At 41.0% G+C, this 24,393-nt stretch overlaps 1 protein-coding gene across 1 annotated transcript in view; it reads left to right on the forward strand.

The window, feature by feature from the left end:
- ccdc93 (coiled-coil domain containing 93) overlaps positions 1-24,393 on the forward strand; it is an 85,676-nt gene that overhangs the window by 20,765 nt on the left and 40,518 nt on the right. Inside the window, exons 5-9 of the mRNA XM_072262132.1 lie at positions 46-144; positions 7,487-7,543; positions 10,034-10,134; positions 14,435-14,471; positions 14,843-14,929. Of these exons, the coding sequence (XP_072118233.1) occupies positions 46-144; positions 7,487-7,543; positions 10,034-10,134; positions 14,435-14,471; positions 14,843-14,929 (381 nt within the window). The remainder of the gene's footprint in view (positions 1-45; positions 145-7,486; positions 7,544-10,033; positions 10,135-14,434; positions 14,472-14,842; positions 14,930-24,393) is intronic.

Raw genomic sequence — 24,393 nt, forward strand, 5'->3', positions numbered from 1 at the left:
ATGTTATCACCAATTACTGAGTAACATTTTGTTATTATTTTTAAGTGGTTGGTAAAACGTGCTATTGAAACCAGAGAAGAGATGGGAGATTATATTCGGGCATTTTCAATATCTCAGTTTCAGAAAACGCACAGTTTGCTTGAGGTAAGTGTTCTGTTTACTCTTAAGTTTTTGAAGAAAGTAATTAATGATGTAGATACTTCAATATACAGTATTATTTCCTAACCTAGTCCTATAGTTTGGAGGAAGTATCTACAAAACTTTCTAAAAGTTAAACTCAAGTATCTCCACTCATCATCATCATTATGTGCCATGTCGTATGACTTAGGTGATCACGGTCTTTGGCTGTGATTGCTTTTGGCAAATTTTTCTACAGTGGTTTGCCTTCTGCCTTCTGTGCGGTGTTTTTACAAGATGGGTAGCCCCAGCCATTATCAGTACTCTTCAGAGAGTGGATTACAGTGGAATAAACGGAATTATAGAGGCATAAAGAATTGATTGGAAAAGAACCCAACAGAGATGATAGTAGAGCAGCAATGGCTGGAATTTCTGGAAGCAATTCGGAAGACACAAGGTATGAACATCCCAAAAAGGAAGAAGTATTTTGAAGGAAAGATGACACAACCATGACTAACAAGAGAAGTCAAAGCCAACATAAAAGACAAAAGGCATATAACAGAGCAAGGATTAGTGGAAAGTTAGAAGATAGGGAAGCCTTTAAAAACCAACACTTGGCTATTAAAATCATTAAGAAGGTAAAGATGGAATACGAAAGTAAACTAGCCAGTAATGTTAAAGAGGATACCAAAAGTTTCTTCAGATTCATGAAGTGTAAAAGAAGCGAGAGTGGATATCGGGCCACTGGAAAACGATGCTGGAGAGGTAGTAATGTGGGACAAGGAAATGGAGGATGAACTGAATAATTATTTTGCATCAGTCTTCACTGTGGGAGACACTAACAGTGTGGTGAAAGTTCCAGGTGTCAGAGTGTGTGAAGCGTGTGAAGTCACCATAACTAGAGAGAAGGTTCTTGGGAAACTGAAAGGTTTGAAGTTAGGTAAGACACCTGGGCTAGATGGTGTACACCCCAGAGCTCTGAAGAGATCGTGGAGGCACTAGTAATGATATTTGTAATGATATTTCAAGTATCACTGGATTCTGGAGTGGTCCCAGAAGACTGGAAAATTGCAAATGTCATTCCACTCTTCAAGAAGGGAGAGAAGCAGAAGAAAGGAAACTACAGGCCTGCTAGTCTGACCTCCATGGTTGGGAAGATGTCAGAGTTGATTATTAAGGATGAGGTGTCAGGGTACTTGGAGCCACATGATAAAATAGGCAGTAGTCACAGCAGGGTTTCCTCAGCATGAAAAATCTTCAAGGACAAAACTGTTGGAATCCTTTGAAGAAATAACATGCGGGATAGACAAAGCAGAATTGGTTGATGTTGTGTACTTAGATTTCCAGAAGGCCTTTGACAAGGTGGTTGCTAAGGGATCGTGGAGGCATTAGGAATAATCTTTGAAGAATCACTAGATTCTGGAATACAGGTTTCCTCCGCCATCTGAAGGTAGAGCGTTCCTATGGAACAGTTCATAAGCTGGAATGCCGTAAAGTGAAGAAGCAATTACCATTTATTTATATGGGAAAAATTCGTGAGCGTTTGGAGACCCAAAAAATAACCTACCAAATCATACCAAATAACACACAAAACCTAAAATAACAGTAACATATAGTAAAATCAGGAATGATATGATAAATACACAGCCTGTATAAAGTAGAAATACTTTACTACAATCATTGCTGAACTGCCGACCGTAGCGAAAATCTCACGCAAGTGCTCTTGGCAGAAACACTCTCTCCAGTAACCTTTAAGCTATGAAGCTGCCAAATCATACCAAATAACACACAAAAATACACAGCCTATATAAAGTAGAAATAATGTACGTACAGTGTAGTACCACTTAGCGGAATCGGGAAGACAGTACCAAGCACACTGATGGTGTGTTAGGCTGAGTCGTCGGAGGTTGAGGTGGTGCAGTGGACCCCAACCTCCAGGCTGCGGACCAATACATTGCCGTGAAGCATGCAGTGGTGCAGCAGTAGCCGGGACATACTCAGCACACCTTTAAGAAAAAAGCTGAAATAAACAAGCTAATTAATTAGGTGCCGCCTGGGACGTAGATGTCGGCCCAGATCAGAGGCGACGCAATCGGCAATCACCTCTGATCTGGGCTGACATTTATAGTATAGTATAGTCATAATTTATTGATCCCGGGGGAAATTGGTTTTCGTTACAGTTGCACCATAAATAATAAATAGTAATAGAACCATAAATAGTTAAATAGTAATATGTAAATTATGCCAGTAAGTTATGAAAAAGTCCAGGACCAGCTTATTGGCTCAGGGTGTCTGACCCTCCAAGGGAGGAGTTGTAAAGTTTGATGGCCACAGGCAGGAATGACTTCCTATGACGTTCTGTGCTGCATCTCAGTGGAATGAGTCTCTGGCTCAATGTACTCCTGTGCCCAACCAGTACAATATGTAGTGGATGGGAGACATTGGCCAAGATGGCATGCAACTTGGACAGCATCCTCTTTTCAGACACCACCGCGAGAGAGTCCAATTCCATCCCCACAACATCACTGGCCTTACGAATGAGTTAGATGATTCTGTTGGTGTCTGCCACCCTCAGCCTGCTGCCCCAGCACACAACAGCAAACATGATAGCACTGGCCACCACAGACTCGTAGAACATCCTCAGCATCGTCGGGCAGATGTTAGAGGACCTCAGTCTCCTCAGGAAATAGAGATGGCTCTGTCCCTTCTTGTAGACAGCCTCAGTGCTTTACGTGCCAGGCGGCCCCTAATTAATTAGCTTGTTTATTTTGGCTTTTTTGTTAAAGATGTGCGGGGTGCATCCCGGCTACCGCTGCACTGCTGCATTCTTCGCAGCCCGGTATCGGTCCACGGCCTGGATGTTGGGGTGGTGGAACACTGGGGTGTCATCTCATTGTTGTCTGTTTCCGTCAGGGCAGGCAGGTCATCTTCTATGTCTGCCTGCCTCGATGTCGAGGTTTGTCGTCTGCTGTAGCTGATGTGGAAGGCTTGAAAAATGACAGTATGCTTGACTACTTAGGCTTGCGCATTTTTCTATCATACAGGTCTTTGTAAGCACTCAAACCATCCTGCAAACATGCCCTAAACCTACATACCCTTTCAAAATTAAAGTTGCACTTTTCAGCAATCATTTCAGCGAAAATCTCTCGCAGTTGCTTCACGTTCAGTTCCTGGACAACTTCACTTTCAGCCCGTTCGCTACTGCATTCGGTTTCGATTGTTATCCTTTCCTCTTCCAATTGCATCAGCTCTTCATCTATCAGTTCTTGGTCATGGGATGCCAGAACCTCTTCAACATCATCTTTGTCAACTTCCACAAGCCAAGCTCACTTTGTCCTTACTTCGTTCACCACGATTGAAATGCTTAATTATGTCTAGTTTTACGCTACGTGTAACACCCTTACGAGCTCTTTTAGGCTTTTCCGATACCTTAGAACTCGTCTTGCTAACGGATGCTCAAAATAAATTGACATAAAGCACAAATGCTCACAGGCACGTGTTTAAGCAATGCCGACTAGAATGCAGTTTCGCGGGAGGAGCTTGGCTGTTCGGGGTGCGCGCTGCCTTTTTTCGTAACAGTGAAAACACCTGTTTGCGAAAACAGGTAACTAATGTAGGTCTTTCGTAACAGCGAGGTTTCATAAAGCAAACGTTCGATAAGTGGGGGACACCTGTAGTTCCGGAAGACTGGAAAATTGCAAATGTCACTTCACTCTTCAGGAGGGGGGAGAGAGAGACAGAAGAAAGGAAACTATAAGCCGGTTAGTCTGACCCCAATGGTTGGGAAGTTGTTAGACTCGATTATTAAGGTCTTGGGGTACTTGGAGGCACATGATAAAATGGGTTGTAGTCAGCATGGTTTCCTCAAGGGAAAATCTTCCCTGACAAATCTACTGGAATTCTTTGAAGAATGACATCCCCTTTTATTCTATCACAAATAAGAGAAAAGAGCAGATGCTGGAAATCCAGAGCAACACACACAAAATCCTGAAAGAGCTCAGCAGGCCAGGCAGCATCTATGGAAAAGAGTAAACAGCCGATATTTTGGCAAACCCTTCATCAGGACTGGAGAAAAAGAATGAGAAGAAACAGTAAGAAGGTGGATGGAGGGCAGGAAGAAATACAAAGTAGTAAGTGACAGGTGAAAGCAGGCGAGGCGGAAGGGTGAAATAAAGAACTGGGAAGTCCATTGGTGAAAGAGATAAAGGGCTGGAGAAGGGGGAATCTCATAGGAGAGGACAGAAGACCATGGAGAGGGGAAGGGGGATGAGCACCAGATGGAGGTGTTGGGACCGATTCTTTTTATTCCAGAACGAAGGAGATGTCCTCTTTCAAGGAAAGGGGCTTCCCTTCCTCCAACATCAACGCTGTCCTCAACCACATCTCTTCCATTTCACAAATGTCTGCCACCCAAGAAGCTTTGGGATTTCTTTTGTCCTCCTCATCTGTGTCCAGCATATAATTCTCCGCATCTTCTGTCTCCAATGGGATTCCACCACCAAGCACATCAATTCCTCCTCTTCCCCTCCCCCCCCACCACCCCACTTGCTGCTTTCCACAGGGATCGCTCCCTATGCGATTCCCTTGTCCATTCGTCCCTCCCCACTGATCTCCCTCCTGGCACTTATTCTTGCGAGTGGAACAAAAGCTACATCTGCCCTTCCATCTCCTCCCTCACTACAATTCAGGGCCCCAAACAGTCCTTCTAGGTGAGACAACACTGAGTCCAGTGCTCCCAGTGTGACTTCCTGTATATCGGAGAGACCCGATGTAGATTGGGAGATTGCTCCGCCGAGCAGCTACGCTCCATCCACCAGAAGAAGCAGGTTCTCCCAGTAGCCACCCATTTTAATTCCACTTCCCATTCCCTTCCGATAAGTCTATCCATGGGCTCTTCTACTGTCGCGATGAGTCCACACTCAGGTTGGAGGAACAGCGCTTTGTATAGATGGATAGAAGAGTAGGTAGGTAGATAGGTAGGTCTCCATCTGGGTAGCCTCCAACTTGATGGCATGAACATTGATTTCTCAAACTTCCAGTATTGACCCCCCCACCCCACCATTCCCCATCCCCTTTACCCTCTCTCACCTTATTTCTGTGCTGCCCATCATCTCCCTTTGGTACTCCTCTCCCCCACCTTTTTTTTTCCTTCCATGGCCTTCTGTTCTCTTCTGTCAGATTTCCCCTTCTCCAGCCCTTTATCTCTTTCAGCAATCAACTTCCCAGCTCTTTACTGCACCCCTATCCCTTCCCGTTTCACCTATCACCTTGTGTTTCTCCTCTCTCTCTCATCTCCTCTACTCCTCACCTTTTGTCTCCAGTCCTGCAGAAAGATTTCGGCCCAAAACGTCAACTGAACTCTTTTCCATAGATGCTACTTGGCCTGCTGAGTTCCTCCAGCATTTTGTGTGTGTTGGTTGCATTCATTTCACGAGGACTAGGATATAAAAGGAAGGATGTAATGTTGAAACTTTATAAAACATTGGTGGGGCCTCACTTGAAGTATTAGGGGCAGGTTTGAGCCTCTGATTTTAGAAAGGATGTGCTGAAGTTGGAGGGGGTTCAAAGGAGGTTCACAAAATTGATTCCAGGATTCAGTGGCGTGTCATTTGAAGAGCGTCTGATGGCTCTGGGCCTGTATTGACTGGAATTCAGAAGAATGAGGGGTAACCTCATTGAAGGGATTGGACACGCTGGAGGCAGGAAGCATGTTCCTACTGATGGTTGAGTCCAGAACCAAAGGCCACAGTTTAATAATAAAGGGTAGGCCATTTAGAACGGAGTTGAGGAAAAACTTTTCCACCCAGAGAGTGGTGGATATGTAGAATGCTCTGCCCCAGAAGGCAGTGGAGGCCAAGTCTCTGGATGCTTTCAAGAAAGAGATGGATAGAGCTCTTAAAGATAGCGGAATCAAAGGTTATGGGGATAATGCTGGAACTGGATACTGATTGTGGATGATCAGCCATGATCACAGTGAATGGCGGTGCTGGCTCGAAGGGCCGAATGGCCTACTCCTGCACCTATTGTCTATTGAAACCTATTGAATGGTGAAAGGCCTTGATAGAGTGAATGTGGAGAGGATGTTTCCTATGGTGAGAGTCTAATACCAGAGGACACAGCCTCAGAATAGAGGGGCATCCTTTTAGAATGGAGATGAGGAGAAATTTCTTTGGCTAGAGAGTAGTGAATTTGTGGAATTCTTTGCCACCTCAGCTATGGCGACCAAGTCTTTATATTTAAGGCAGTGGGTGATAGATTCTTGATTGGTCAGAGTATGAACTGATGTGGGGAGAAGGCAAGACTTTGGGGCTGCGAGGAAAATTGGATCAGCCATGAAGAAGTAGCAGTGCAGAATTTTAAAATCATAGCAAGCGTACACTTTTGTGATATTTGACAATTCTCTTGTTCCTTTTTCTAGTTCTCTTCTGCTATAGAGCGTGATGTGGAGATATATATTTCTTCATTTTTTACAGTAGTTTGTTGCAGGAGTTAATCGCCTGTTTTTATTATTTTTATTGCCTTGTACATGGGTGGCCATTTGCTCTCCTGCTATGTCATTCTAATCATGCCCTCTGACAGAATGTTCTCCCACGTACTCTGAACTTTTGTTTATTGCTCTAAAACAGAATTAGTTAGATTGATACTGCATGCCCAATAAAGTTGCTTCTTGAATAGAATCTTGTTCTTGCGGTAGTATATCAAGGCAGTTCATGTTGCTTGTAAGTTTCGATTCAAGATGTAAGGTTTCCCAACCTTGGGGTCTATAGACCCTTGGTTAATGGTAGTGGTCCATGACATAAAAAAGGTTGGAAACCCCTGGTTGGTCTTGCTTTAAAACTGCAAGCAGGTGGATCTTGATAAATATTGAAAACTAGATTAATGATATATTTAGATTACTTTTTTTGCCTTTGTGCATCTCCATTTACATTTTGTTTATGCGTTCATTTTTTGTTGTAAATATTGAGAATTCCCAATGTCTATGTGGTAATAGTGTGGAACCTTTTTTGAATTCTCTTCCAATTTTTTGTGTACTTTTGTGTCTCTGTGCTTCCGATGTTTTCCTGGTCAAGATTATGATGGCTTTCTCCCAATCTTGGGCAATGTTTTGTTCGTCCCAAGGTTATAAATTTCATTGTCACTCAGAGTGAGAACAAAATAACATTCCAAGGAATGGAATTATTGGTACTGTAAGAATCAATAATCTGATGGATTAATCCATCAACTGAATTAAAATGTCTGAAAATCGATGTTCAAGAGAAATTAAATGCTACTGTTCAGTTAGCTTCTAGCTGCTTCTGTGAGAAATACATGGTGAGTTAAATAATTTATTAAACCATATGATACAATATTTACTTCATTTTTGAATTAGGATGATGACTTCAAGCAAAGGAAAGATAAAGCTATGAAAACAGTTGTAGAAGTATCTGTGAGTAGAGAATATAAAGATTTTTCCTCTATTTTAATTCAAACACTGTGTGAGGAAGAAAAGTGCAATACCATCAACATCATTACTGTTAACATTTTAATTAAAGTCTTCAATTAAATTTACAATCTGCCTTCAATTTAATTTACAATCTGCCTTCAACATAAGCACTCCTTTTGATTTGAATCTCCTCTGTACCCTCTAATGCAATTAATACAGTGTGATGACCCAAACTCTAAAAGTAGCCCAGCTGTGGCCTAACCAGTGTTTATTAGTTGCAGCATTATCTTCCATGCTTTTTTTTTGCCTGACTATTGTAGGCAAGCATTCCATATGCCTTCTTCAGTCTTTAATCTATATATGCGATCACCTACTGGGATCTTGTATACCAGCTCCCTCCCTCAATATTCCCTCAGCTATGCCATTCGTTGTGTATATCCTACCCTTGATAGTCCTCCCAAAATACTTCATCTTACACTTGTCAGGATTACATTTCATCGCTCATTGTTCTACTCATATTCCCAAGTGATCAATCTTGGCTTGTAGCCTACAACTCCCCGCTATCTATGGTGCTACTGATTTTTCAACTCATCTGCAAGCTTGCTAATCATACCTCATGCATTCATGTCCTAATAGATACATAATAAATAGTAAGAGTCCCTGTGATGCACCACTGGTTGCAAGCTTCCAACCACAAAGAGAGCTCTCTATCATTACCCTCTGCATTCCCCTTTACCGGGCCATATGCCAATCCAGTTATCCTGTGTTCTCAGTTCTCCAAATTGAATTTGCCTTGTTTTAAAGCTCATTTTGGATTAATCATTTTATCTTACTTGGAGGTATTGAATGAGTTTTATGTATGCAGCTGTTCTTGTGCTCTCGCTGAAGGTATAATGGCTATTATTTGCCAAGTTTGATGAGGGAATTGTTTTTAAACCTAAGTCCAGTTGCTTCTGCTTTGCTCAATACAAGCCTGCCTTTCAGGGTGAATAGGTGGTATATAGAACAGAACTTTATTGTCATTGATCAACACAACGAGATAGCGGTGCTACTCCCGTCCGTGCAAAACAGATATTTTCAGTGCACGTGGTACGGACCGGAGAGATGTAAGCCACTGTGGCGGTAAGTAGTGCCATCTAGGATAATTAGGATAAATCTCATCCCTAGTGGCAAGCTTGATGCAGCAGCATCATGTATGTTTAAATTTGCAGGGATTGAAGGGAATTTGGCTGTCCAGCAGCCTTTGGCTTTAACTTTGAGCATAAGCTGATTTATAAATGTTCTTTAAACCTATTGCTGTGTTCTCAAGTTGTAAGTGTGGTGCCATCTATTGGTTAGTAAGTACTGTGCACTTGATTCTCCAATAATAGGACCTGCAGGTACACAAGTAAAGAGTAGACAGCAGAAGGATGATAGATGTGATTGGGAAAGAGGCAGGTTGGGGAAAACAGAAATATTTTTTCTCAGCTGTGAATATGTGACTTAGGAGCAGGAGTGGGCTATCTGGCCCTGAGAGCCTGCCCTGCCATTTAGTATGATCAGGGATGATCTGCCCCATGCCTCATCTCTTTTTCTCTGCCAGTTCCCATAGTGTCCAATTCCTTGCTCTTTCAAAAATGTAAGTTAGTCTTTAAGTCTCTCTCTTCTCCCCCCCCCCCCATAACTTAGCTTCCACAATTCTCACATAAAGAATTCCCAAAGTTTACCACACTCAATGAAGTTCTAATGTACCTCAGTTTTAAATAACCATCCGCTATTCTTGAAAGTACAGTCCTGTGCCAAAGCCTTGGGTACAAATTTATAGCTAGGGTGCCTTAGACTGAATTTCTCAACATGGAGCAGACAGCGAGTTTGTGAATGTGGTGGGAGCAAAGGATGTTGGGAATGGCGAGGGTGGAGAGCCACAGGAGGTGGCAGAGAAGGAACACTGGGGGCGGGAGACGTAAATGCAGACGCACCCAGGCAAGGTCATTTGATTCTAAACAATAGGTTTCTCGGTCATTACAGAATGTCTCTCTGGTCCTTCCTGTTCACTTCCCTCTTTCTTCCCCTTTTCCCAACTATGATTCCCCTTGCCCTGCCCACCCTCAGTCCACAATAGAGACCCATATCAGAATCAGTTTTATCATTACTCACATGTGTCATGATTTTATTTTTTGTGGCAGCAGTACAGTGCAATACATAAAATTACCTCAGTACTGTGCAAAAGACCTTTCTTGTCCTAGCAACTGGCATTGGTGTTGCTGTTTACTACCCTACTGGTAAGACTGACTAAGGCCCTAATCACTGGGCTTATACAAGCAAACCTCTCTACCTCATTTTAAGATGCTCCTCAAATTTTGTCAGTGGTCCTAATCCCAGTGTCAGATCTTGATAAAGCTCCTGTGAAGCAACCTACATCTTTTCACAATTACCGTTACAGTACTATATAAATGTATTCTGCTTAGGGTTGATCACACGTTCATCATTTCTTGAATTCTTCTGTTTTCCAAGGATGTTTATAAACCACAACGCAAGTATAAACGTTTAGCTGGAGCTCGCGAGTTGGTTGATGAAGAATCGAGAGTCCATTCTACCCTTCTAGAGTTCGGCCGGTATGCTTTGCAATATTGAATTTTTATTTTAAATAATAAGTTTTTTTAAGAATACTTCAGTTAAAATAGTCTCTGCCTACAGGGTAGTTGAATTCCAGGCTATCCTTGTGCCTTTGGTAATTTTCTGACTTCAGAATGCAGTTTGTCTAAGATCTTTTTATATTCTGAAAGATGTTGTTAAACCTCATGATATACATAGACATATATTTTTGAATAAGCTTTACCAGCCATCTTTTTAGAGTCAGTTATTATATACATTGCATCTTCAACCCTTAAGAATCCAATGTATTTTCAACTTCTCAGGAAGTTATTCTTGATTGCAGTGTAGGATGGAGGCCATTTCATGGGAGCACTAATTACCTTCAATAATTTCCTCTGTTACTGGATAAATGTTGCAAAGTTATATCACATTCTCACTTTGGGATAGGTTGCTTTAGTAAAACTTGATGTTTAGTCCAATCTTAAGAATATGTAATTTTAAAGACAATAAAGAATTGAGTATCTGTTTCAATAGTTAAAAATCGTCAGTGGATTTTGCCTAAGTGTGAAGTTTTTGATAGCAAGTTTTCACATGATGTCAATTCCAAACAGTGCTATAAGTTATCATAACCAATAAATACCTGCTTTATTAGTTGCATTCATTTTGATATGGTAATGAAAATGAATGCAACTAATAGTTGCTTCTGGATCCCCCGGGCACAGGTTAGCGTCCATGGACCCCTTGGTTAACGGTAGGAGTCAATGGCATAAAAATGATTGGGAAATGTTGCTCTATTCAGAGCAGGTTAATCCAGAAACAAGTAGGTGTGCTCTTTAGTAACGGTTGATGCACAAGAACATAAACTTGCACTAAGAAGGCTCTGTATTTGTTGGTGCTAGAAGTTGACTGACACCAATAAATAGCTAATTATGCCCATTTCTTCAAGGAACTAATTTTCATCATCGTTGTGTGCCATGTCGTATGACATAGGTGATCATGGTCTCATGACCAAGATTGTCTTGTCAAATGTTTTTACAGAAGTGGTTTGCCATTGCCATCTGGGCAGTGTCTTTACAGGATGGGTGACCCCAGTCATTATTAATAGTCTTCAGAGATTGTCTGCCTGGCGTCAGTGGTTGCATAACTAGGACTTGTGATGTGCACCACCTACTCCCATGACTTCATGTGACCCTGATCAGGGGGTGTGGGGGGGCTAAGCAGGTGCTACACCTTGCCCAAGGGGGACCTGCAGGCTAGCAGAGGGAGGAAAGCCTTGCATCTCCTTTGGTAGAGATGCATCTCCACCCCGCTGTCCCAAATAATTTTCACTCATGTGAATGGATGAAATTTAAACACAAATTATGCTTGGCTTTCCAGAGCTTACTTCTCAGGAAGAATCAGAATCAAGGATGATTCTGCCAACAGAGTGCCAAATATTTTAACCAAATGGTTGACTTTTGTTTTTTAAGAGATGGTTGTAGGTAAACAAGTTCTTGCGTTACTGGAATTTGCTATTGAAAAAGTCTACAGCACCAGGTCATTTCATACTTGCATTGTGGACAAGTAAAATTTTGACCATTAACTGTTCAAATCCCAGATACAGCATTGGCATTATATGAATGCTCATTTTCCTAAATAATCTCATTCACAGAATTATTCTTTCTTTCTTTCTTTCTTTTTTAATCTTTTTATTGATTTAGAAAAAGCATATACAAACAAGGGGAGAATTATCTCAAATATGTATGTCAGTAACAATACAAACAAAATGAAATAGACATTAACAAAATCATACATAATATTAAGCAAATATGTAATATAAAAAAGAAAGACAACTAATTCTCTTATCAATTCATAGGGAGAGAAAAAAAACTTTAAATTTTTAAAATGAGAAGAAAAAAACCCCCACTACACTAAGAAAAAAAGGAAAAAAAAGGGGGAGTCAATTCTGAGGATACGACTTTCTGATCAAATCTAAAACTTCGAAAAGAAATAATTGGAAGAGTAATAAATCAAATCAAATGAAAATGTTGAATAAAAGGTTGCCAGATTTGCTCAAATTTAAAGGATGTATCAAATGTCCAACTTATTTTCTCTAAACTTAAACAGGACATAATGAAGGAAAGCCAAAAAAAGACGGTAGGTGGATTAAAATCCTTCCACTTCAATAAAATGGCTCTCCTAGCCAATAAAGTTGAAAATGCTATTATACGTTGAGCAAAAACAGGAATATTTCCTGCTTCCGATGGGATAATCCCAAAGATTGCCGTAAATAAATTAGGTTGTAGGTCCAGATCCAAGACTTTTGTTAGCTTTTTAAAAACATCTCTCCAAAAATTGTCTAGCTTTATGTAAGTTAAAGTGGCCACACACAATTATTCTGAGCGCCTCAAGAGTTGACACATTTAATGTGGTGCAAAATCCCAAGCAGAACTAAATAACAGTAACCATCTTTGTGTTTATTTCTGATTGTGCTTCATTAGTACCCTTTAAAGAAATCATTATGCTGAGTGGCATGGTGGAGATACTGTACGTTTCCACCAAAGGAGGTGTAAGGTGTTCCTTCTCTCCACTAGCCTGCAGGTCACCCTTGGACAAGGTGTAGCACCTACTTGTCCCCCACCCCTGATCAGGGTCACTTGAAGCCATAGGAGTAGGAGGTGGATTGTTGTATGAGCAGCTGGGGCATATCTGAAGTCCTGGTTATGTGACCACTGATGCCCAGCTTATAAAGACACTGTCCAGAAGAAGGAAATGGTAAACCACTGATGTAGGGAAAAACTTGCTCAGAATAATCATAGTCAATATGACACGGCACATAATGATGACGATGTGTGGCATTTGCACAGCATAACTGGCAGGCGATGATGTCCTGCAGGTGATTGTCAAACAACCTTTCCTGATTATTGATATTGCTGTTTTCCCCAGACCCAACCTCACCACCAAGATCCTGTGGGTTAATTTTTGTAGTAACCTAAATGAACCTGCTATGCACTGTACGAGCACATTTAATATAAACCACAGTGGATCACCACTTCCATCTTTTGGGCTCTCAGAGAAGTGGTGAATAGTAAATAAGCTAAATATTTTTTTGCCAAGAGGATTTTGCCCCTGAAGTCTGATTTTTAATAATTTCCTTCAAGTCGGAATGATTAGCTACAGGGAAGAAATACAACTGCATGTAAACTTGAGTGTAAACTTTGAAAATGACTGACATCAATATTTCTTCACAAGATTTAGTATAAGTGTTGTTGTTCTTTATAGTGTAATTTATTATCAGCAAATACCTAGATATTTTCTTTCCTTGCCACTGCCTTTCTCTTACTTTTATTTCAATATTACTGATTTTAATGGCTACCAGATTTTTCAATTACTTACAATTTACTCTTCCTGTTTTATGTTAAAACTTTATTTTCTCACTCTTTTTTGTTGTTTTCTGACATTTTTCATTTTCATTAGCTTTCCTGATCCCCTCATGTAAGTATTTAGTACAAAATTTCATCTCAAAGCAATCTTTATCACATTTAAAAAGCTAGTGCATTTTTAACTTTCATTGTTGATGCTCAAATTTAATATTGTTGGTTTCTTAATTATTAGTAAGTTTGCAGCAAATTAAATTTGCATTGTAAATTTAATTCGTATCTCAAGGTAATATGAATATACTCAATTACTAGCTAGACGAGATTTTGGGAATTGCGGTTCTGATTTTGGGCACAGATGAGTAAGGGTGTGATTACTAAAGGTGCAGGTGAACAATAGGGGAGGAAATATGAAGCTAATGGAGGGTTATTAATAAATATAAACTTAAGAAATAGAAGAACGTATAGGCCAGTCAACCCTTTGGATTTTGTTCCATCATTCACTTAGATTAGGGGTTCCCAACCTGGGGTCCATGGACCCCTTGGTTAATACTTGATCTGTGGCATAAAAAAAGTTGGGAATCCCTGCGTTAGATCATGGCTGACTTTCTATCTCATCAAACTTGCATTCATCCCAATTTCCCTCGCTGTGAAGAGGTCTCGAATCCATTCGATGGTTTGTCACCCACTGCCCCCCAGCCCCCTCTACAGTTGATAATATTTAAACGATTAGCAATTGATTAGCCCTGAATTTTGGAAGTTTATCCTGCTTATTACAGCTGGCTTGGGCTGTTTCAAATAATGTGTGTGGTTGGGTGCAGAATGTGGTGACAGCTAGTTTGTCACATTAATGTAATCTATGTTTGTTCTGTAGAGTTAGTGTGGAGGATGTTTCTGATCAGTTGAATGTACTGTATTAATTGTTTTCTTCACCTACTTTCCCCAAAACCCATTGTTTCTGCAGGAAGTATGGTTTTAGCAAGCAATCTAAAGCTGAAAAGGTAAGAATTAATATAAATTAATTTATTCATGAATTCATTTTTATCTTTGTAATCTTTTCCATTTTTGCTCCTCAGTGTAAATGGTCAATTGATTAAAGCTTTGAGTCCTTGAATCTATAAAATTATTAAGTACTGTTTTCAGTTTATGCTCACTGTTATAGAAATTTGCATACAGGAATTTAAAAATGTTAGTTTGTGATTCCTCTTTGTAAAGTAGGTATGATATTTCTTAATTTTATTTAGTGTTTTCCTCGATGTGAGGTGTTTATTTGTTGAAACCTGTTGCATGTGAAAGTGTGTTAGTACCTCGTGATCTGACTGAATGGCCAGATTTTCCATAATATTTTGTATCTTTTAACATGACATTACAGACTGAAGACAAAAAAGGTACTTTGCCAACAGGGCTGGCAGTTGGAATGACTGAACAGTCTGAAGATGATCTGGAAGCTGTTGAAGAGGTAGATAACAATGTATTCAACTTTTGTGATGGTAAAAGCGGAGATATATACCTTCTTATATGCTATACCTTTATAGCTTGTTTGCTGTCAGTTCAAAGCATGGGCCATGGCTTTCTAATTTGCGTATATTTTGAGTTACTAGTTCTAACAGATTATTAGAACATAGTTTAGCCATGGTTCTTGTAAGAACCATTCTCTGCTTTAAATATACACAATGACTTGGCCTCCACAGCCACAATGGCAACAAATTCCATAAGATTCACCATTCTGACACTGACATACGTCAATATTTTTTGCAGTAGCAAGACAGTGCAATGCATAAAAAACTATAAATTACTAGACATATTTTAAAAAAATAGATTAAATACGGAGTGCAAAAAGTGCGCAAAAACAGTGAGGTAGTGTTCATGGGTTGGTTCATTGTCCATTCAGAAATCTGATAGAGGAGGGGGAAGAAACTGTTCCTAAAGTGTTGAGTGGTTGTCTTCAGGCTTCTACATCTCCTTCATGATGGTATTGATGAGAAGATGCCCTCGATGCTGGGGAGGCTCTTCCTGTGATGGAGCTGGCTGAGTTTGCAACCCTCTGCAGTTTTTTCCCAGTCCCCTGCAGTGGTCCCTCCATTCCAGATGGTTATGCAACTGATCAGTCCTGGGTATGACTCTAAACTGCAACCGGTGATGAGGCTCTGATTGGGGACTTTCAGAGCTTTGGGCAAAGTACCCCTTAGTCATTCATTGCTCCCAGTGCCGCTCTGACCCGGAACAGTAGCACCTGCAAGGGTTCCTGCTCAGGATATGAGCGAAAGCCAATGGCAGATACGGCAGGTTCACTAACTGAACTTATGACAGAGAAGGCGGATGAGCTACAACCTCAAAAGTCAACGGCTATAGTATAGGCGGATGAACATTTGGGAAGAGAACTGGCGATTTCTTTAGTTCGCCCAATGGTAGGCAATAGCAAACCACCGTTGCAATTTGCTAAGAAAGCCATGGTCAAACTCAAACTTCTAAACCAAAGATTTAGAAACTTAGTGACTCAATGCAAAACATATCCAGGTGCAGATTGTAATAGTGACCATAACCCAGTAGTATGTCATGTAAAAGTAAAACTTAAAAAAAAAAACTAAAAAAGCAAAAACCTGAACAATCCCTTGACTACTTGCAATTAATTAAAGAAGAAAACTCAAGACAAAAATTTACAATTGAAGTAAGGAATAGATTTCAAAGTCTAGAAATAGAATCTGTTGAAGATGATAGCAATCATGTAGAAATGAAGTTTAACTCTCTGAAGGGTGCCTTGGTAGAATCAGCAAAGTCAGTGATTCCTAAAAAAGAAAAGAGAGCAAAGAATAAATGGATGACAGATGAAATCAAAAATCTAATGGAAGAAAGGAAATGGAAGAAAGCATATCCTATAGAATATAAGTCCTTAGATTAAAAAAGTTAAAAGCTTATGTCAAAAAGCCAAAGAAGAATGGTTAAACCAGGAATATGAGCAAATAGAAAGAATCCCTTTTACCGATCCAAAGAGGTTACATCAACAAATCAATAATATCACTGGTAAAAAGCTCCTCTATTCTTCAGGTGGATGTTTGAAAGCAAAGGACGGTACCATTATCATGGAAAAAGATGGGATTATGAACAGATGGACTGAGTATATTCAGGAATTGTTTGAAGATGATCGGGCGAAAAACCAGAAATTAAGAAAAACATTGAAGGTCCAAGTATTTTAAAATCTGAAGTTCGTAATGCAATAAATAAGATGAAGAAAGGAAAGGCAGCAGGTCCTGATGAATTAGTAATAGAACAAATTATTGCCCTTGAAGATTATGGAATCGAAAAACTTACTGATTTAATGACATTTATGAGACTGGAGTAATACCAGAAGAGATGAAAAAAATCAGTATTTATCACTCTTCCTAAGAAAGCTGGAGCAATAGAATGTGAATTACATAGGACCATAAGTTTAATGAGTCATATCACCAAGATACTTCTAAGAATTTTGACAAGAGCTAAAAGTAAGATACAAGATGAAATAGGCAAAGAACAATGTCGTTTTGTGAAAGACAAAGGAACAAGAAACGCAATATTGATGTTAAGGATACTATCTGAATGAGCTATTCAAGTGCAAAAAGATTTGTTTGTTTTAGCGACTACACAAAAGCATTTGATAAAGTGAAACACAATGTTATTTGAAATATTACAGAAAACTCTAGATCTAGATTCGAAAGACCTCTGCCTATTCAGAAATCTGTACTGGGAATAAACTGCCGCTGTAAGAACAGATGGAGAAACCATAGAAACCATAGAAACTACAGCACAGAAACAGGCCTTTTGGCCCTTCTTGGCTGTGCCGTTTTCTGCCTAGTCCCACTGACCTGCACACGGACCATATCCCTCCATACACCTCCCATCCATGTATCTGTCCAATTTATTCTTAAATGTTAAAAAAGAACCCGCATTTACCACCTCGTCTGGCAGCTCATTCCATACTTCTCTGTGTGAAGAAGCTCCCCCTAATGTTCCCTTTAAACTTTTCCCCCCTCACCCTTAACCCATGTCCTCTGGTTTTTTTCTCCCCTTGCCTCAGTGGAAAAAGCCTGCTTGCATTCACTCTATCTATACCCATCATAATTTTATATACCTCTATCAAATCTCCCCTCATTTTTCTAGGCTCCAGGGAATAAAGTCCTAACCTATACAACCTTTCTCTGTAACTGAGTATCTCAAGTCCCGGCAACATCCTTGTAAAACTTCTCTGCACTCTTTCAACCTTATTTATATCCTTCCTGTAATTTGGTGACCAAAACTGAACACAATACTCCAGATTCAACCTCACCAATGCCTTATACAACCTCATCATAACATTCCAGCTCTTATACTCAATACTTTGATTAATAAAGGCCAATATACCAAAAGCTCTATTTACGACCCTATCTGCCTGTGACGCCGCTTTTAGGGAATTTTGTATCTGTATTCTCAGATCCCTCTGTTCCACTGCACTCCTCAGTGCCTTACCATTAACCCTGTGTGTTCTACCTTGGTTTGTCTTTCCAACGTGCAATACCTCACACTTGTCTGTATTAAACTCCATCTGCCATTTTTCAGCCATTTTTCCATCTGGTCCAAGTCCCTCTGCAGGCTCTGAAAACCTTCCTCCCTGTCTACTACACCTCCAATCTTTGTATCATCAGCAAATTTGCTGATCCAATTTACCACATTATCATCCAGATCATTGATATAGATGACAAATAACAATGGACCCAGCACTGATCCCTGTGGCACACCACTAGTCACAGGCCTCCACTCGGAGAAGCAATTCTCTACTACCACTCTTTGGCTTCTTCCATTGAGCCAATATCTAATCCAATTTACCACCTCTCCATGTATACCTAGCGACTGAATTTTCCTAACTAACCTCCCATGCGGGACCTTATCAAAGGCCTTACTGAAGTCCACGTAGACAATATCCACTGCCTTCCCTTCATCCACTTTCCTGGTAACCTCGAAAAACTCCAATAGATTGGTCAAACATGACCTACCATGCACAAAGCCATGTTGACTCTCCCTAATAAGTCCCTGTCTATCCAAATGCTTGTAGATTCTGTCTCTTAGTACTCCCTCCAATAACTTATCTACTACTGACGTTAAACTTACCGGCCTATAATTTCCCGGATTACTTTTCGATCCTTTTTTAAACAACGGAACAACATGAGCCACTCTCCAGTCCTCCGGCACCTCACTTGTAGACAGCGACATTTTAAATATTTCTGCCAGGGCCCTTGCAATTTCAACACTAGTCTCCTTCAAGGTCCGAGGGAACACCCTGTCAGGTCCCGGGGATTTACCCATTTTAATTTTCCTCAAGACAGCAAGGACTTCCTCCTTTTCGATCTGTACAGTTTCCATGATCTTACTACTTGTTTCCCATAATTCCATAGACTCCATGCCAGTTTCCTTAGTAAATACAGATGCAAAAAACCTATTTAAGATCTCCCCCATTTCCTTTGGTTCCGCACATAGCCGACCACTCTGATCTTCAAGAGGACCAATTTTATCCCTTACAATCCTTTTGCTCTTAATATACTTGTAAAAGCTCTTTGGATTATCCTTCACTTTGACTGCCAAGGCAACTTCATGTCCTCCTTTAGCCCTCCTGATTTCTTTCTTAAGTATTTTCTTGCACTTCTTATATCCTCAAGCACCTGATTTACTCCCTGCTTCCTATACATGTCATACAACTCCCTCTTCTTTATCAGAGTTGCAATATCCCTTGAGAACCAAGGTTCCTTATTCCTATTCACTTTGCCTTTAATCCTGACAGGAACATACAAATTCTACACTCTCAAAATTTCTCCTTTGAAGGCTTCCCACCTACTGATCACATCCTTGCCAGAGAACAACCTGTCCCAATCCACGCTTTTTAGATCCTTTCTTATTTCTTCAAATTTGGCCGCCTTCCAGTTAAGAACCTCAACCCGAGGACCAGATCTATCCTTGTCCATGATCAAGTTGAAACTAATGGTGTTATGATCACTGGAACCAAAGTGCTCCCCTACACAGACTTCTGTCACTTGTCCTAACTCGTTTCCTAACAGGAGATCCAATATTGCATCCTCTCTAGTTGGTCCCTCCATATATTGATTTAGAAAACTTTCCTGAACACATTTTACAAACTCTAAACCATCTAGACCCCTAACAGTATGGGAGTCCCAATCAATATATGGAAAATTAAAATCCCCTACCACCACAACTTTGTTTCCTGCAGTTGCCTGCTATCTCTCTGCAGATTTGCTCTTCCAATTCTTGTTAACTATTTGGTGGTCTGTAATACAATCCCACTAATGTGGCCATACCTTTCCTGTTTCTCAACTTCACCCATAAGGACTCAGTAGACAAGCCCTCTAATCTGTCCTGCCTGAGCACTGCTGTAATATTTTCCCTAACAAGCAATGCTACTCTCCCACCTTTCATTCCTCTGCCTCGATCACATCTGAAACATCGGAACCCTGGAATATTAAGCTGCCGGTCCTGCCCCTCCTGTAGCCAAGTTTCACTAATTGCTGTAAGGTTATAATTCCACGTGTCAATCCACGCCCTCAACTCATCCGCCTTCCCCGCAATACTCCTAGCATTGAAATATATACACCTCAGAAGATTTTTACCACCATTCACAACCTTTCTATTAGCGGATTTGCTTGAACTTTTAACATCATTTATTTTCACCCCAGCCACACTGTCAGCTCTGGCACTCTGGTTCCCATCCCCCTGCAAATCTAGTTTAAAGCCTCCCCATTAGCACTAACAAATCTCCCTGAAAGGATATTGGTCCCCCTGTAGTTCAAGTGTAACCCGTCTCTCTTGTACAGGTCCCACCTGCCCCAGAAGAGGTCCCAATGATCCTGAAATCTGAAACCCTGCCCCCTACACCAGTTCCTCAGCCATTTGTTCATCCTCCAGAGCATCCTATTCCTACCCTCACTGCACGTAGCACAGGTAGCAATCCTGAGATTACCACCCTCGAGGTCCTGCTTTTCAACTTCCTACCAAGTTCTCTATACTCACTCTCCAGGACCTTCTCGCTCTTCCTTGCTATGTCATTGGTACCGATGTGCACCATGACATCTGGTTGATCACCCTCCCACTTCAGAATGTCATGCAATCGATCAGAGACATCCTTGACCCTTTCCTGTGAAGTGAGTAAGTTTACGAAAATCAAGAGAGGCGTTAGACAAGGGTGTGTTTTCTCCCCTGATTTATTTAATGTGTACAATAAAACAATATTACAAACAATAAGAGGCATCTTGGGAATCAAAGTTGGTGGTGAAAGCATCAATAACTTCAGACATGCAGATGACACTGTGTTAATTGCAAGTATGGAGGAAGAACTACAAAACTTAATTGATATAATTGTTGAAGAAAGTGCAAAAATGGTCTATCTATCAGTTGCAAAAAGACAGAATGTATGATGATATCCAAAAAGAAGGAGAATCCTATCTGCAGGCTGAGAATAAATGGGGAAGACATAAAACAAGTACAGAACTTTTGCTGCTTAGGAAACTGGGTGACATCAGATGGCAGGTGCGACTTGGGCATCAAAAGAAGAATAGGGATGGCAAAAGACACCTTTACGAGAATGAAGAGTATGCTGATCAATACTAAACTAGGCATGACAACCCGCCTCAGGGTACTGAAATGTTACGTTTATCCAGTTATGTTGTATGGCTCAGAATGTTGGACAATATCTAGTAACATGAGGAAACAAATTGCAAATTGTAGCAGCAGAGATGTAGTTTTTGAGGAGGATGCAAAGAATATCATGGACGAAACAAATATCTAATGAGGATGTCATAAACAGAGTAAACACAAAGAGAAATAATGCATGAGATCATGAAAAGGCATGGATATGTGATTAGGAAAGAGGAGTTAGAATGCATGGTAATTATGGGAAAGATAGAAGGGAAGAAAGCAAGAGGAAGACAAAGACAAATGATAATGGAGACAGCAACCAGAGAACTGGAAATGAATACCAATGGATTGACCCACTTGACCTGAAACAGGAGTGTGTGGGCCATGGCAGTCAAAGCTCAAACTGGGCATGGCACCTGATGATGATGATGAAAGCAATTAGAATGTTGTCCATGGTACATTTGTAGAAATTTACTGGGGCCTTTGGTGACATAGCAAAAGCTGTTTCCTTTTTGAATTTTGAATGTTAACGTTATGGAAGGAATTGAACTTTGAATAACTGCTCACACTGCACTTGAGCACAGCTCCAATGCCATAGTTAAGTCCGCTGACGACACCACAGTCGTTGGCTGAATCAAAAGGTGGTGATGAATTAGCATATAGCAGGGAGATTGAAAACCTGGCTGAGTGGTGCCACAACAACAACCTCTCATTCAATGTCAGCAAGACCAGGGAGCTGATTATTGACTTCAAGAGGAGGAAACCAGAGGTCCATGAGGAAATCAGAGATGGAGAGTGTCAGCAACTTTAACTTTCTGAGTGTTATCATTTTGGTGGACCTGTCCTGGGCCCTGCATGTAACTGCCATTACAAAGAAGGCACAGCAACGCCTCTACTTAGTAGTTTGCAAAGATTCTGCATCTCATCTAAAGCTTTGACAGATTTCTATAGATATGTGTTGGAGAGTATACTGTCTGGTTGAATCAAGGCCTGGTATGGTAACACCAATGCTCTTGAATGGAAAATGCTACCAAAAGTGATGGATACAGCCCAGTCTATCATGGGTAAAACCATCCCAATCTTTGAGTATATCGGCAAGGAGTGCTGTCGCAAGAAAGTAGCATCCGTTATCAAGGACCCTACCACCCAGGCTATACTCTCCTCTTGTTGCTGTCATTAGGGTGGTGGTACAGGAGCTTTAGGTCCCTTACCATCAAGTTCTGGAACAGTTGTTTCCCCTCACTTCTGGACGCACTTTCAAGGACTCTACAACTCATGTACTCTATTCATTGCTTACGTATTTATTATTATTATTTTGTTTTTTTTAAACACTTTTTACTTTTGTACTGTTGTCTTTTGCACATTGGTCCATCTTTGTTTTTATTTTTATTTATTCATTACGGGATGTGGGCATCACCAGCTAAGCAATTTATTACCCATCCCTAGTTGCCCTTGAGAAGGTGGTGATGAGCTGCTTTCTTGAACCGCTGCAGTGCCTGAGGTGAAGGTACACCCACAATGCTGTTAGGGAGGGAATTCCATGATTTTGACCCTGCGACAATGAAGGAATGGCGATATGTTTCCAAGTCACAATGGTGAGTGACTTGGAGGGGGATTTCCAAGTAGTGTTCCCAGGTATCTGCTGTTCTTGTCCTTCTAGGTGATGGTGGTTGTGGGTCTGGAAGGAGCTGCCTTAGGAACTTTGGTGTGTTGTTGCAGTGCGACTTGTAGATAATACAGACTGTTCCAACTGTTTGTTGATGGTGGAGAGATCGGATGCTTGTGGAAAAGGTACCAATCAAGCGGGCTGCCTTGTACTGGATGGTGCCAAGCTTCTTGAGTGTTGATGGAGCTGCACTCATCCAGGCGAGTGGCGGGTATTCCATTACACTCCTGACCTGAGCCTTGTAGGTGGCGGACAGGCTTTGGGAAGTCAGGAGGTGAGTTACACACTGCAGGATTCCCAGCTTTTGACCTGCTCTGGTAGCCACCATATTTATATGGCTAGACCAGTTCAGTTTCCTGTCAATGGTAACCCCCAAGATGTTGATAGTAGGGGATTCAGTGATGGTGATGCCACTGAATATCAAGGGCCTCTCTTGTTGGAGATGGTCATTGCCTGGCACTTGCGTGGTTCAAATGTTACTTGCCACCTGTCAACCCAAGCCTGGATATTGGCCAGGTCCTTCTGTATTTGGGTATGAACTGCTTCACTATCTGAGGAGGCACGAATGGTGCAGAACATTGTGTTCATCTGCAAACGTCCCCACTTCTGGCCTTATGATGGAAGGAAGATCATTGATGAAGCAGCTGAAGATGGTTGGTCCTAGGACACTTTCCTGAGGAACTCCTGCAGTGATGTCCTGAGGATGAGATGATTGACCTCTAATCACGATAACCATCTTACTTTGTGTCAGGTATGATTCCAACCAGCAGAGGGTTTCTCCCTAATTCCCATTGACTCCATTTTAGCTGGAGCACCTTGATGCCATACTTGGTCAAATGCTGACTTGATGTCGAGGGCTATCACTCTCACCTCACCTCTGGTACTTAGCTCTATGGTCCATGTTTGGACCAAGGAGATGATAAGGTCGGGAGCTGAGTGGCCTTGACAGAACCCAAAGTGGGCAGACGTAAGCAGGGTGTTGCCGAGTAGGTGCTGTATAGTAGCATTGTTGGTGACCCCTTCCATTACCTTGCTGATGGTTGAGAGTAGGCTGATGGGGCGGTAATTAGCTGGTTTGGACTTGTCCTGTTTCTTGTGTACAGAGCATACCTGGGCAATTTTCCACGTTGCCAGTTAGATGCTGGTATCTGCAACAGCTCGGCTAGAGGTGCGGCAAGTTCTAGAGCACAAGTTGTGTTTGGTGTGTCATTGACTCCATTGTCTTTCTTGGTATTTACTGTGATTGCCTGCAAGGAAATAAATCCTAGGGTTGTATAGTGATATAAATGTATCTGGATAATAAACTTAATCTGAATATTATATCCATGATGCACATTATGCACATACTACTTGGGCAGGTTAATTTGCAAACCGTCACATATACAAATCAAAACTAGGTTTGCAATGGCACAACAACTACCAAGGTCAAGGTTGTTCTTGTTGCATTGATACTGTAACCAAAGTAAATTATGATTTTCTTTAAATGTAGCACTTCCTTTAGCTTCAGTTGTTTTTTGGGAAACTGAGAAATGAAATAATGGCCTGAATGGAGAGGTGGGAAAGTGATGTTTGCATTCCAATTTATAAGAATGCAGTGATGTTGCAAA

The sequence above is a fragment of the Mobula birostris genome, chromosome 6, assembly GCF_030028105.1.
Source record: "Mobula birostris isolate sMobBir1 chromosome 6, sMobBir1.hap1, whole genome shotgun sequence".
Lineage (NCBI taxonomy): Eukaryota > Metazoa > Chordata > Chondrichthyes > Myliobatiformes > Myliobatidae > Mobula > Mobula birostris.